This window comes from Canis aureus, chromosome 25 (genome assembly GCF_053574225.1).
Source record: "Canis aureus isolate CA01 chromosome 25, VMU_Caureus_v.1.0, whole genome shotgun sequence".
Classification (NCBI taxonomy): domain Eukaryota; kingdom Metazoa; phylum Chordata; class Mammalia; order Carnivora; family Canidae; genus Canis; species Canis aureus.
The window spans coordinates 15900075-15916113 of NC_135635.1; the positions used below are offsets into that span (position 1 = coordinate 15900075).

General features: G+C 37.8%; 1 protein-coding gene across 1 annotated transcript in view; it reads left to right on the plus strand.

Moving 5' to 3' along the window:
• SYT10 (synaptotagmin 10) overlaps positions 1–16039 on the plus strand; it is a 67181-nt gene that overhangs the window by 38990 nt on the left and 12152 nt on the right. Inside the window, exon 4 of the mRNA XM_077870495.1 lies at positions 13560–13680. Within this exon, the coding sequence (XP_077726621.1) occupies positions 13560–13680 (121 nt within the window). The remainder of the gene's footprint in view (positions 1–13559; positions 13681–16039) is intronic.

Consider the following 16039-nt stretch of genomic DNA (forward strand, 5'->3'; position numbering starts at 1 on the left):
GGGCTTAGCAGAGCCAGGCATTTGTCAATGCTTACTATATGTTAGCTGCCAAGAAGTATTACTGAATAATATCATCAGGAAATGATTTTCGTTGTTGATGTACCTTACATATTAAATAGGAGCAAAGATCTTGGTGCTGAAAAATGGTTATGTCTTATTATCGTGATAGGAGATAGTTTTAGGTGGTATGCTTTTCTATGAAGGGTGGAAAGTTTTATGTAAGAGTTCATTTAAATCTTTTTAGTCACTGTATGCTGTGATTCAGTGAGAATGTAGTATTTTTATAAAGTATATACTCACAATGTCACATTTCATGCCCCTCATCTGCAACTGAGCCTGACTCTTCCTTTCACACTGGCCACTTCTCTTTGTTTCTTTACCAAACCGTACATGTGCTTATTAAGTGCATCTTATAAAACTCCAGGAGCTTAAAGATACTAGAATGTACTTTGTGTGTCCCTTCAGGTTCACTCTCTACTATTCTCCACCGTTTGGTACCTCAGGGGGCTGGCCTGTGAGATCCACAGACACTGTACTCTAATTTCTGGCAAGAGATGTCAGGGCAGGAGGAGAATGTCATTTGGATATGTATTCTCTCATCATTCTTTGAGAGATCACCTCAGGCTGGCTGTGTCCTTCACCTGAGGGCATAGTTCCTCTCAAAGCAGTCTTTTCTTTTTGCCACTTTTTCCTTGTGAGTCCAGATAGCTGTCCCCCTACCCTTGTCCTCTCAGACCTAGGAGTCAACACAGCCCCCTCTGTTACCAGAGCCCCAGTGCTGTGCCTATCTTTTGTGGTTTTCCTAGCCCTGCTCACATCTCTGTAGATAGTCCATTCATTAAGCCCTCTGGAATTAGTCGAGCTTGTGTGTGCCATCTATTTCCTCCTAGATCCCTGACTGATAACCTCAAGGGAGGTGGGTGAAAAAGAATTCCTGATTACAAACAGGTTAATTTCCTATAACTTTCTTGGACTTTTCCAGGTGTCTGAGATGTTCTGTGTGTTCATTACCTTTAGTCCTTGAGAAGCTTGATAATAAGACAAGGCCTTCAGCCACTAAAAGTGAGAAGGAACATGGCCATGCTAAAATCCTCTAATCTTTAAATACAGAGAATTCAAAGGAACTCCTTAAAATGGAATCTCACATTTCATCACAATTGAAAAACTCAATTTCTGCCTCTTAAAAATCAAGATTTCAGACAGGAATAATACATCATTTATTTAGAGTGATTTGGAAAAGAACTCTATGTTAATATTATAGGTTTCAAAATATATTTATGTCCCCAATTTCTTACCTTAAAAATTTTAAATAGAACACTTATAAAACACTATGCATGTCCCTGTTTTTAAAGTAAAATCTACTGAATAACCTTTTCTTAATAGTGGTGATCTTTATGACCATTAGTTATCATAATAAATTTTAAAAATAGATTTTTATTTCCGTCCCTTGCTCTTCTATTACACTATTTTCATCTCCATTATAAGTATACATGCTTCCTGTATTCCTTACCTCTCCAATTTGTCGCTTTTAGGTTTCTAATAAAATACCTCAGTTGGAGGGAATGGTATGCAAATAAAATTAATGTGTCTTAAATATTGACCTGTGATCTTTTTCTCAGAGTAAAGTGCATGAGACTTGTAATAGGTCAAAAGTCTTTTTCATATTAACCTAAAGATTCCAAAGTATGTTTGGAGTAAGATTTTGAGAACACTTATGTCTAGATCATGTGATCATATTATTTCAGAATTGCTAGAGAGTTCAAGTGTAATCCTTTAATTTTATAGTTTAGAAAATGAAGGCCCAGGGATGTTTTAAAAAATCACTTAGGCTCACCCAGCAGATTAATAGAATATCCAGAACTAGATTTTAAATCTTTAAATAACTCTTAGTTCAGTGTTCCTTGACTTGAATTATGTCGGAATATTAACATGTTTAGAATATACTAAAAATAAATTAAAAGAATTAAAATTCAGCATGGTTCTAAAGGTACTTTCACAGGAAGTTCACATTTATTAGAGAGAGAGTGGGGGAGTGGCTATCCTCTTGCACACAAACAATTATCCACTTGATTGCTAATGTCCCAGTTTCTCCCATGTTTTAAATTTCTTACCCTAATTAAATTTCCTAAATGAATCATATTTATATTTTAAAAAATGAATGAAATATCTTTTCTTTTTTCTTCAATACTGAACTTGAATAAAATATGACAATGTTATAAGAGACTATGCCATGGTTCATCTCACATTCAATCTTTCTATAAATTTAATTCACTAAACCAGAGATCTTACTGAATGTCAATTTTATTCATGTATTTGGAGTGCTTTTAAATTCTTAAGTATTCTATGCACAGTCCCACACCCTATGGTAAGTAAAGGGATGCTTTACAAGTACAGGCACTTATCAAATAAATACCAGTCTATAAAAGAGTTGATAACCAGAAGCAGAAAATTATCCCCAATCGGGCTTTTGTCAAAGCAATAGGCTACAAATATTTAACTTAAAGTCTAGTTATACATAGAATAGCGAGTGTGATAAATTGGCCATCCAGAGAAAATAGTGGATAAAAGAACATTTTGTAGAGGCACCTCGGTGGCTTAGTCAGTTAAGCATCTCGCTCTTGGTTTCAGCTCAGGCTGTGATCTCATGGGTTGAGTCAAGCCCCCATTAGGCTCCACACTCAGCAGGGAGTCTGCGTGAAGGATTCTCTCTATCTCTCTGCCACTCCTCCAGTCTCTCTCAATATAAATACATAAATCTTTATTTTTATTTTTTATTTTTTTGAAGATTTTATTTATTTATTCATGAGAGACACAGAGAGAGAGAGAGAGAGAGGCAGAGACACAGGCAGAGGGAGAAGCAGGCTCCACGCAGGGAGCCCGACGTGGGACTCGATCCCGGGGCCTTCAGGATCACACCCTGGGCTGAAAGCAGGTGCTAAACCACTGAGCCACCCAGGGATTCCCCAGATAAATCTTTTTTTTAAAAAAAGAACATTTGTAATAGAAGCTAGTTACCTGCTCTACTCACTTACAGAACAAGGATCTTAAATCCGTCAATTCAACAAACTCTATTTAGTTCTATTTACCAGGCACTCTCTGCATGGTTTAGAGCATAATCTGTCTCCGTGTAGAGGGTCTACTTTCTAGAAAAAGGAGGCAGGTAATAAGGAAATATGTTGTGAAATATGTTGTATGTCCAATGAAGGAAATGCTATGTGAAACAGAGGCAGGATAAAGGAGAGAGAGGCCACTCTAAATAGGTTGGTCAGAAAGGGCCTCTCTGACAGTGTTAGGAGATGAGATCAGAGACAGCTGAGGGTCAGGTCTTTTGGAGCCCTCAAGCCATGGACAGAGCTGTTAGTTTCACTCTCTGTGATTTGTGAGATCATTGGTGGCTTTTGATTAGAAGTGAGCCATGGTGTCACTTAGGATCAAAAAGATCTCTGACTACTATGTGGAGAATAGACTGGGGAGGAGAGGTGGATTTGTTCACAGCCCAGAAACTAGATCATCTTTGCCAGTAATTTGTTTAACATGGGTTCATGTAGGAATTGTAATCTATAATAATATGTCACAGACCAATAGCAAATAGGACAATAAAACCTTTTAGTATGCCAATAAAAAGATACTGAGCCAATGATAGATTAATTACATTATTGTTCTAGACAAAGAAGAGATGAATGAAATAAAGTCCACATTTAGTTGAGGCATTCCTTTTAAATGAGTTTATTCTTGGTAGAGTTAGTCTTTCCAAATAAACTCAGTATCAGCCACTGGAGTAGTAGAAGCTAAGAGCATGTAGCTAGCAGGCGACAGCACTGGCATTACAGACAAGATGGGCTGATCCAAAGGTTATTACTCTCAGGACACAGCTTGCTTCCACTGCCTGTGGTGAGTAGCCTCGCCAAGACAGGAACACGTGTCCTTTCTCTTCCTGAGACTACTGCGCAGCTCAACAGCATTACCAACCAAGAGTAGCCTAGCCATGACAGGGGCAGGTGTCTCATCTATATACAGCTATTTAGATTAGCAAAGTGTAGACTTGCCCAGACCAAACACTTTCAAGTTACTGGTGAAACCTTGGTTTTTAAAGTTTAAAGGTCCATCACACGATGGACACCCCTGCCATTAACTCTGGTATCAAGGATGTAATGGTCCTCTCCTTTCCATGTGCAGAAGTTTGGTAAGAAAGTTTTAACATCCAACTGCAGATCAATTTCATCTAAACAAGTTATTCAAAACAAGTTATTCTTGTTTTGATAAAACAATAATTTTTTTTATCAAATAATCTTATTTGATAAAAAATAAAAAATAGATTTAAAAAATAGTAAAAAAAGAAACCCACGAAAACAAATAATCCAAACAGCATTGTCCAAAACAAGCTTGCAAAACATGGGTTTGAATTTATAACTAGTCAGTACACAATAGAGGTGAAACCATACAAACTAATTTAAGGTAGACTCTAAAATAGTGAAGCCAGATTCATCCAGTCCAAGTGCCTAGTACAACCATATTGAGAGCGATGCCATTAATGAGGAATTTTATCAAGGTATTTAAAAGCTTCAAATACTCCAAGGAGAGCGGCATAATGTATTGCACAAGCTTCTATGCCACTATTTATAAACCTATTCTAAACCTATTAAGGTTTAAGAATAAGTCTCCAGGTCCTCTCACCAAGAAGTTTAAGGTATCTCTTAACCGGTATTACAAAAGGAAGAGTTCTTATTAAATTTGTATCCTCTTCTTATGCCCCACATTGCTCTTGTCCCAGTGTCTACATTGGGCTATCCCCTCTGCCTCAGGATGCTCATTCCACCAGTAGTTATGAAATTGATTTAAGTCCATGAAAGACCATTTTAAGGCCTCAGCTCTCTTCTATAAACTCAGCATTTTGCTCCTCCAAGTGGCCAAGTCTGAAGCTGTGTTGGATGGGATAATAGTTAAACCATTCGGCAGGCAGGGTTATTTCCCCACTCAGATTGGGAGCTGAAAATGGTTCTCTCACTGAGCAGAAGCATCACACTATTAAATAGTATCATGGCAATAGTAGCTCTGGGTAGTGAATATTGATCATTTAATACTCAGAGGGGTTTGTTATCCTCCCATCTTCAACACTGCCATGTTCTCTTCCCCTTTCTGCCCTGACTTCAGTAAAGTTTCACCTGGATTTTGTGTCATGGCCAACCACAATGCTTGATGTTATATAATCCTTACTGAAAAGTGTGTTCTTTCCTTCCTGCAGAAACACAAGCAGGTCCTGCTAAAGGACACCTAGTAAGTGTTTTCTCTATCTTCAAGTGGAGATGGTAAGAAAGAATCAATAATGAAAATGTATGTAAAACTCCAGGAGTCTAACAAGGTGTTGTGATAGAACCCTCCTTTGCTTGTCCCTTCCCCCACCCTTGTTGCACATGGTGCAATCTGGTTTAATCACAATCACTAGGAGAAGGAGGAAGGGCAGGAAGGAAGTGTTATGTGAAAATTGTAGTTCTTTGAAAGAAAAGGAAGGAAGTGGGCTAGAAACTGGAGTAGATTTTAATGTTACATTTCCTAATTGTATTCTATCAAACAGCTTCCTCCTCCTTCTTTGCATCCCAGAGTCACAAGACTGCTTGTTCTGGTAATTGGTGAAAATGGTCAGATGTGCAAGGAAAAAATGCAATTTATATACCTTAGGAAGATATTTGCTTCTGAAATTCCAATGCACTATAGAATTAGAGCAAACATAATCCCAGATCACACTAGAGGGATCCATGAAGAAATAAAGTTTAGTAAAAACCAATAGATAAGTATCTTCTAACTTACGCGCCCCAAACCTTTAGTGTATCTGTAGATGGCCCAAAACTATTATGACTATTATACTCTCAGGGCTACCATACGTAGACATGCCCTTGCACAGTTCTAGGGGGCTCTACGCATAGAGCCCCCAACACCCATAAACAGTGTCTTTGCTCACTTGTTCTCTGTTTACTGAGTAGCCTTCAGTCCTTCAAATAGTAGATGTCCCTGTTGCCACTGAAGCCATGCATGACTGGCCTGATGCTTTTATGATTTATTCATTCAATACATTTTTTTACTGAGCATCAACCTTATACTAGTCACTGACCCTGGAAAAATTGAAGTAAACAAGAAAAGAAATAGTACATTTTTTCAACATCTCCTGTGTGTCAGACTGGGCCTATAATATATATTCATTTTGTATATTATCCCTTAATGAAATGCAATCCTTCCAAGTAATTGTTATTAACCATGAAAATGGTTCTCATCCTGACTGCAAAAAAAAAAAAAAAAAAAAAAAAATCAGGTTGTTCACATACTCCTGAGGAGGAGTCTTTTTTTTTTTTTTTTTAACTTTGAGAGAGAGAGAGCATGCAAGCAACATAGAAGGGCAGAAGGAGAGGGAGAAGCAGACTCCCTGCTGAGCAGGGAACCTGACACAGGGCTTGATTCCAGGACTCTGAGATCATGAGCTGAGCTGAAGGCAGATACTTAACTGACTGAGCCAACCACATGCCCCAAGCAGGGGACATTTAGAATAAGGCCAGTGTGTTACCATTTAAATTATCCTATGTCACTGCCAGAGCCAGTGGTCTCTGTTAATCTTCTGATCACGGTTGGATCTTCCACTCAGCACCTCAAGCCTCTTTATATACTGCTCCCTCTGTTTTTAATTCTCTTTACCTTTAGTCATTCTTCAAAGTTTAGATTAAAATTCACCCACCTCTGGGTGGTTCCTCCTAGATTTCATGGGAAGAACCAGGTATTTTCATTATCCAGTATGAACTTTCCTCATGTATCCCCCACCAGATCAACCCTAATCTTGTTCTTGAACTTGAAATTGAGCTATTAGCACCAGCTGATCCTCTGTGGTCTTTCTAATGAGGCTCTGCTAGGTCTGTAGGCAACAAGGGCTAAAAAGGCCTAGTCATACATTCCTGAACATGCCTAAACCGTATATACTATTTAGTCTTCATTTAACCAGTGCATAAAATTACGAAATTTTAGAGATGGGAAGTAAATTAGTTCATCTGTTTGAACACCCTCATGCTATACCAAAGAAACTAGGTCAAGTGAGGTTAAGTGGATTGCCCAAGGTTAAATTCCATTATTTTCTCAGGTGAATGGATGATGTGGGTCAGAGAGAAATGAATATTTTACAGTAGTTTGAATGCAGTTGACCCACCTTGGGTCTGCATTACATTGGGGTGGCAAATCACCTTCTCTCTCAGACAGGACAGAGCATGGTGGACGATGTGGCACTGGCCAAGTACATGGCCAACTTCCTGGCTCTGGGGCTCCCAGAGGTGTCATCCCCTCCTTGAAGTGGATGCTCAGATGCCAAAGAGGAGGTGGAGAAGAAGTGCCAGGGCTCACCTGGGAGATGCCCCCGGTTAGGGTGGTGGCATGCTCTTCCACTCGAGCCTGAACCACTTCCCACAGGGTCTGGCCCAAGGTCGGCTCAGCAAATGGAATGTCCCATCAGAGAACTTGATGAGTTGGCCCTGCCTGGAGCCCTGCAGTTCCTGAGTCTCTAGGCACAGTTTTACCTGGTGTATGAAGACACCCGAGACCCTGAAGGATTGCCATTGTGTGACCGTAGCACTCACCCTTAACCTCCCTGTGCTCTTGTGTCAGCCTGAGAAAAGCTGCTTCAGTTTGTGAGTGGGCAAATGAAAGACTAGTAATTTAATGAAGATGCTCATTTGATCTAGTAACACATCGTTTAACAGTGTAAGGAGAACCATCCATTTTCTTACCAACCAGGAAATGTGGAAGGCAGGCAGCATTTAGGGTGCTAAGAGGATGTGATGACTGCTGTCACCATGGCAACCAATTGTTTAAAGGTTTTTTTTCAATAAGTCTTAATGATTCTTTTGAATACATCTCTGAATTCAAACCTTTCTTCAGTCAATACCTTCACACACCTGTTTACTTCAGAAGCCCCTCTACTGTTTTTTTAAGATTTGTTTATTTATTTGAGAGTGAGGAGTGTGGGGAGGGAGAGAGTCTTAAGCAGACTCCATGCCAAGTTCAGAGCCCAGTCTCACAACCCTGAGATCACCACCTGAGCTAAAACCAAGAGTCTGCCACTCAACTAATTGCACCACCTAGGCACCCCACCTTTCTCCTTTATTCATCCTAATATACCCTACTCAAAACAAAGAAATGTTTTGCAAATATTGTTTTCATTATCAACTAGTACATGGGAGATGTAGGATATTAACTCTAGCTTTTCTGATCTGGGAACCTATATACCCTTTTCATTCTTCCAGGCTCCCACTCTTTCATGTTACCAACACCTTTGGATCCCCCCCTATTACCCATAAGAGTCACAGAATAAACTACATAGAGCTTTAAATGTCCTCCAACATGTCACCAAACTCCTTATTTCTTACCATAAGCTGCCCATTCTTATTTGTAAATATCAATCATAGTACTCACATACAATATTATTCCTCTTCTCTGCCGGTCTCATGTCTGTAGGCTCTCAAACCCTAATGTGCTGTTTACTTCCTTCACTGGGTTAAAACATGCTGTAGTTATCAAGCCTTAAATCTGATGTCTCTCCATTTCTATACTCAGTTGCTATAGTTTGATCTTACTATTAGCTCAGTCCTGAATTAGGATGTGCAGTGCAACTATCTGTATATCAACTTATCTGTCCATTGACTTTTACTTCTATCTTAGAGAGATGGTATATGGAAAAATCTTTATAACTGTGTCTATGTTTATGAAGTTAACTATAGCCAATTACTAGAAAGTGATCTTTATCTACCCAGCTCAATGTCTGTGGAACCAGGGTGAAGAAATCAAATGTATAGTCTCTGAGCCAGGCTCAGTGTTAGCCTTCTTCATAAGCCCTCCTTCCAGGTATACAGTCAGAAGATCATCACTGTGAATGTTCCACCAAATACATTATTAGTGTGTATGACAATGGTCTTCCTACCTGGAGAAATTTTATGGAACACTATATACTAGACGTAAAGCAGGATTTCAAATGATTATTTGTCCAAAGATAGAGTCATTTTTCAAAGGTTCATATGAGAAGTTCAGGTTCATGTAGAATTGGAATAAATGAGGTTATCCAGAAATAAACTTTTCAGAAACTCAAAGCCTAAAGCCCAAAATTACCACTTCAAACATTCTAAGGATTTTGGATAAAAATACCTTAAAAAATAGTGTATACTTCTCTACTTTCTTAAACAGAACGTATAGAATATATTTTTTCTAAGTTTAATGACTCAAAAGCCATCACTTTAAATATTAATTACTGTTGAAATCTATCATAAAATGCTGTTTTAAGTTAGTAAGGCATTATTAGTGTCAGTTCCCCTTGATAGAAAACGATTCCAGATTGTTATCCTTTTCCAAACATTCGCTTCCTTCTTGTATGAATGGTGTCTTTCCAGCTATCATTTATTGTGGGCTTCCCCAGACCAACTGCTTTAGTTGCCCCATTTCCACATTCCACATGTGAGTTTTGACCTGCTGTAGAATGATATACCAAGTAAACATTCTTGTTAGAACTTTACCTAAAATAATAGTGAATGGGTGTTGAGTAAGAAATGAGGTAGTCTCCTTATGTAAGAGAATTTCACCGTATAACTTTGTTATATTTATGCTATATGTTCAGAGACCTTTCAACTTATTTTCTGCTTTTTTTGCTTGGCAGGAGAGGGTTCAGATTGTTGGGACTGAGTATGGCCTTATAAACTGCAGTGAGCTGGGGCAGAGAAGAGGTGGCAATTAAAAGTCAGCCTGCTCCCTGAGGCTGGGCCATCTACACGCAGACACAGGGGGTATGGAGAATTAGTGCTCACGCTAGCTCACAGGACTGTCACCCAAACCTGGACTTCTGCTGGTACATTTGTTACAGGACCTTTTTAAAGGTTATACAGCCATTTACCTTCATTCATTCATTTCTCATAATTATTTCTTAGGTTGCTTCCAGATTTAAAAAGTTGTAGAATATTGGTATTTACCTTAGAGAGTATTGTGCCCTTTTCAGCATGTATGCAATTTCAGATCTTTCACATTCACACTTCCTGAAGGAAAAATCTAGTCTAATGAAGAATCTTTTTGCAGTTATTATGCATGCATACTGTACATTAATCTTTACCACCCAGAGGCACCTGGTGGCTCAGGGGTTTAGCGTCTGCCTTTGGCTCAGGTCCTAAGATCAAGACCCACATCGGGCTCCCACAGAGAGCTTGCTTCTCCCTCAGCCTGTGTCTCTGATGAATAAATAAATAAAATCTTAAAAAGAAAACCACCCAGTGGTTTTCTTTAAAACTCCTAGTTTTAAAACTAGTTTCTTTAAAACTCCTGACCTCATGGAGTTTAAATATTTAAGGAGATTACTTACTACTCCAGTAGGCAAAAAGCCAGCTAGCCTGTCATACAGAGCTGCCTAGGGATGTCCTTTAATCATGCTCTTTGCTTTTAGTTTATTTAGGCTAGTACTTTCGTCAACTCCTCAGTTTAACCTCTTTACATTTACCAATACCTGTTAATAACAGATAGTCAAAATTATGTTGCAGCTGGATAGAAAGGACCTTTGAGGGGTGGGACCAAATACTGTAAACTTTCTTTGTTCCAACCAGTAAGCATGTGATATATCTAGAGAAGTAGAAAAATTACTTCTACAGATTGTTCAATGTGTAAAATTAAAATCGTCACAGTCACATACATGAAAATATGTTCTTTTCATGTAAGAACTAAGCCCTTTAGATGTGTCTGTTGGTACATTGTGTTGTGTTTGTGGTACATTCCCTGTTGGACTCTAAGCATTTCATCCCTGAGATCATGTCCCCTGTTTCCTCCCTCACTTTTCCACTGCCATCCCACTAAGAACTTAACACTTGCTCTATATTCATAAAAAGGTGCCTTAATTTTTTCACCAGCTGGTGACAAAGTGTGCCTACTTTTATTGATAGTTCCTGGGAGGAGAAATACACACTGAGAGAAAAGGAAGGTTGGTGGCTGCCAGATAGAAAATTTCAGAGAACTCCATTGACTCAGCCTAAAGAAACACTGGAAAAGAGATAGAAACAGGAAGAGAATCACCAGATAAAAATAGGATCCAGACTTATTTTCTTAGTCTTTTATAGCCTACTCTTCCTTCTCAGCTGAGATCTTCAAGGACAGAATCATGCCACATCTATCTTGGGGTCCATGGAACCTACCAGTGCACCTAGCAAATAATATTCAGTAATTGCTTGGTGGTGAAAAGAATGAATCCTTAGTAGGAGATTGTACTCTTGCTGGTTTTTTCTCCGGCCTCTCCTGTTGGCTGTTGCTCATTATTTTGGGTCTGCAGCAATCCAAAAGCCTAGAGGAAACCCAGTTGAATATATCTTTGTTTTAAAATATATGCTTTTTACTAAAGTTCTTAAAAAATAATAACTGCTTTCCTTGATTAATTTTCTTCATTTATCTAGTACTTATTGAGCATTCAATATGTGTAAGGTACTGCTCATGTGATGGCAACACAGTCATAAACAAAACGGTATCCTTTGTCATATGTCAGCCATTGGGTTAAATGCCTTGGACTTTATATACATTATCTCACTTAATGATTAAAACCACTGTTGAGTGGGTACTTTCCTTAGTTTGAAAATGAAAGTTTCAGAAATTCAAAACTTAATTAAATTTCCTAGGATCTCACAGCTAGGAGGTAGAAAAAAACAGGAGTCAAACATAAGTTTGACTCTAAACTTTATGCTCTTAATTAGCAGGCTCTACTACTTCTAGACCATGAATAAAGAAATAGGAATTACATAAATCAGAATCTAAGGTATAAGATTAAGTCCAACAAATGTTAATAGTTTGTCATGAAGAATTTTTAGGAACCTAGTCCTATGGGCCTGGGTGCATAGCAACTTATTTCCTGCCAAATTAAATCTACCACATATTGTCTCACCAGGAATGATTTTATTAAATCCTATAAATAGCTCTTTGAGAAGCATCCTAAATATGCATTGTTCGCGTTCATTTTCGTTTGTCCACCATCTATGCAGCCATGGACAGGAAATAGTTCTTTTTTTTTTTTTTTAATTTTTATTTATTTATGATAGTCACAGAGAGAGAAAGAGAGAGAGGCAGAGACACAGGCAGAGGGAGAAGCAGGCTCCATGCACCGGGAGCCCGATGTGGGATTCGATCCCGGGTCTCCAGGATCGCGCCCTGGGCCAAAGGCAGGCGCCAAACTGCTGCGCCACCCAGGGATCCCGAAATAGTTCTATATTAGGGTTCTGTGAACAGTTCAAATGTATATCTGATACAACTTTATGTCCATATGAACTAATCTTTTCACTTCTTCAAAAAGATGCACTGAGAGCCAGCTATGTACCAGGCATTTCAGTAGAATGTAGCAATAAAAAAGACAAGAACTCTGCTGTCCTAGATCTTACATATGGGAATCAGGGAAACAAAAAATAAATGTAAAAGATAATTTCTAATGATTATGAGGACTATGAAAAAAATATAAAGGATCTGTGAGTAGGTGAGCATAGGGTAGGAAGGAAGAAGGCCTCACTAAGAAGATACTATTTGAGCTGAGTCCTGCATTGTGAGAAGGAGTCATCCATGGAAAGATATATGAGAAAAAATGAAAATGCACCAGGCAAAGGCAGGAATAAACTGCATGTATTTGAATAACAGGGAAAAAAAAAGGCTTTTGAGTCCACATCAGAGTAAGCTGAGAAGAGAGGCAAGAAATAAAGTTAGAAAGATAGGATCCTGATCACATTGGGCCTTATATCTGACCTTGTGATTTAACATCCAAACCAAAGACATATTTAAGAATTGAAGGGGAATGTTCTTACTAATTATACAAGGACAACAGGTATAAACCCAGAATTTCCCAGATATACCAAGATTTATAGTTACCTTGCTTCTATACCAGGTTTTGAATTTTATTCCGGTATAGTTATGAGCCCTCAGATGGTTTCAAGCAGGAGAGTGAAATAACTTGATTTGCAGTTCGTAAGTGATCACTTTTGAGTGCTTCTGTGATAGATCAATTTTAGAAACTCCTAAAGGAATCCTGAGAAGAAGTGATATTGGTTTGAATGGTATTAATAGACCTGAAAAAGAAAGTCACTAATTTGGGATATATTTGGTAGACAGTGTAGACAAGACATGGGTTGGATGTGTAGGGGTGAGGGAAAGAGAAGAATAAAAGTGACTGCTGGGCTCTGGCTCCAGCCTCTGGGTAAATGATAACTTCCTTTGTTGGTTCTTGGAAAGAGTGACAGAAAAATTGGTTTCAGAAGATGAATAGGAATGGATGGAATCAGCAGTCTGGTTTTGACTATATTAAATTTGAGATTCCTATTAAAAATACAAGTGGAGATGTCAAATGAGCAACTGGAATAGACTCTCTTTTCTTACTCTGTTTAGAACAGCTTTCTTGCAATGTTATCTGTATCCTTAATAAAACAGTTTAGAATGACATTCAGATATTCCATCAAAGTGAGTTTTCACTGAACCTCTTCAATTATAATCTTGTTTTACTATACGGTCAAAATGGCTAACATTACCAATTGCCTTTCTAGGAAAGTATTGATCTGGGTGAAATCATGTTTTCCCTTTGTTATTTGCCAACTGCTGGACGTATGACATTGACAGTCATCAAGTGCAGAAATCTGAAGGCTATGGATGTCACTGGCTCATCAGGTATGTACACAGTTGGCTAATGGGTCAAGGTACATTCCCAAATATTTCATGTATCCAAAATTATATATGGCCATTGAATTATTAAATTCATTTGTCTATAGTGGAGTATTATAAAAGTAGAAAAAGAGATTACCAAACAAAGGACTTTAAATCACCTCTTGTATTTACATTATTATTATTAGAAAAATTTTAAAAGAAGTTATCAAATATATTGACTATGAGCTTGAGTTTTTATTTTTATTTTGCTCTACTAATTTGGTTCTTTCTTAAAAATTCATGATTTACCAATCACTGCCCTACTTCTAACTAGTCAGTTACTTATAAAAGAAGATTCTTCACCTCAAGCTTGCATTACCTTACAAGTATGAAAACACATGTAGACTGAACTTCTTTCCCTCACTCGATCTGCAGAGAAAGAACAAGTTTCAAAGACCATCATTTGCATCTGCATTCTTAACACCTTTCAAAATAAAACTTTGGGCAAGTGTAGTGACTGAAAGAAATAATAAAGGAATGCTTCTTGAAGTTTCTTAAAGATATTCTTGGAGGGGGGCAGCCCGGGTGGCTCAGTGGTTTAGCGCCGCCTTCAGCCCAGGGCCTGATCCTGGAAACCCGGGATCAAGTCCCATGTTGGGCTCTCTGCATGGAGCCTGAGATATTCTTGGAGGAAATTTCTCTTTCTGTGCTCATTTTGATAAAGAGGTAAAGTCACATCATGTTCTTTTACCCCTGCATTTAAATCACTACAGTCTGGAGGTTTATATATTAACTTAATATGTGAACTCTGGCAGAGCTCTGTAAAAGAAAAAATGATCAGGACAGAGGAGAGAAGGCAATAAGCATTTGTCAAATTAAACAAATAAGAAATGGTAGTGGAGATACAGGAAAGGATGACACGGGGAAAGGAATCTATAACTTTGTGCTTCTTCAGAACAAAGAAATAAACTAAATTTGTATTACAAAAAGCATGAGATAACTCTAAGTTCTAGTGCAGAAAGAGCTCCAGGATACACTAAATGAGTGAAAAAAAAAGGGGGGGGGGAGGCGCAAAAATAAACATGGATATCATGCTCCTTTCTGTGTAAGAATTGGGAGTATTACAATACATATTTATGTTGTTAATATTTGCAAAAAGAATTACCAGAGTGACAAACGAAAACCAAGGGGTGGAGAGAGAGGTATGGGAACAGATGGGAGGGAGCCTTCTCATTATAGGTTTTTCTCTACCATCTTCACTTTTGAACAATTTTGTGAATTATTTTTTCATTTTTTAAAATTTACAATACACAGTTGATATATAAAAGTAGAATGAAAGTAAACTCTGCATTTATTTTGGTGAAAAATTCTTGGGTCAGTAAATGTTGAAGAATTTACACAATGTACTCTGCAAATTATTGTTTATTCTACTCTTTCCTCCATTTATCAAAAGAGATCAAATTCTGAGACAAGCAGACAGCATCAAAGTTGTAATTAAGTGCAAGATCACTTTTTGTTTATATGAAGCTTTTCAACGAAAGAGTGCATGCTCTGAGAACACCACCTCATTAACTCTCACTAGAGGTTTGTGAATCAACTAAGGAGCCAGTAAATTATCCTTGTCACTAGTGGAGAAATGTCGTCAGAGACATGATGGGGGTGGCAGAGGATAAATCATGTCTTGTTCCCAATGTTAATGAGAGGTCTAGGCCTGGGCCTAATACACAAAAGAGTATCACAGAAGTGAGTTTCCTTCTTAGAACATACTTCCTATTATTAAAAAATTGAGAAGTAAATGGGAAACAGCCATTGAACATTGCCATTTTGTTTACCTTTATTTACCCAATTTTGAGCCAGAAAATATATTTTTTGCTCCTTGATGGAAATGCTTATGAAATATACAGATATATTTTTCTAGAGCTTAAAAGGTATTATTAATTCAAGTAAGTTTATACTGTTATGATTTTGGCTTATTCTCAGAAAATAAGATTTATTACTACATTGGTGGAAAGAGGAAAAAAGAGGTGGTGGTGTTACTGTTGGAGAGCAACCAGAATAAAGGGGGAAAAATAAATGAACATAGAGCAAACACTGATTGTTTAACCAGCTAGCATTCTCACCCCAATGCTTACATCCCCTCCCAAAGCCATGCTTCCTTCCTATAAAAAGGTACAAAAGTAAGGCTCTTATAGAAACTTTTGCATAGTTTTCTGTAATACTATAACAGTTTTCCTTCTTACGGAAATAAATTTGGCCCATAAAAATATGGGCCAAATAAATTTTTCCCTTTCAAGTTGGTATCATATAGACAATGTCATATCAAGAACCTTCCATGATAACATTTTTAAACCAATTATTACCTTTTTTATTGTATACAATTAAA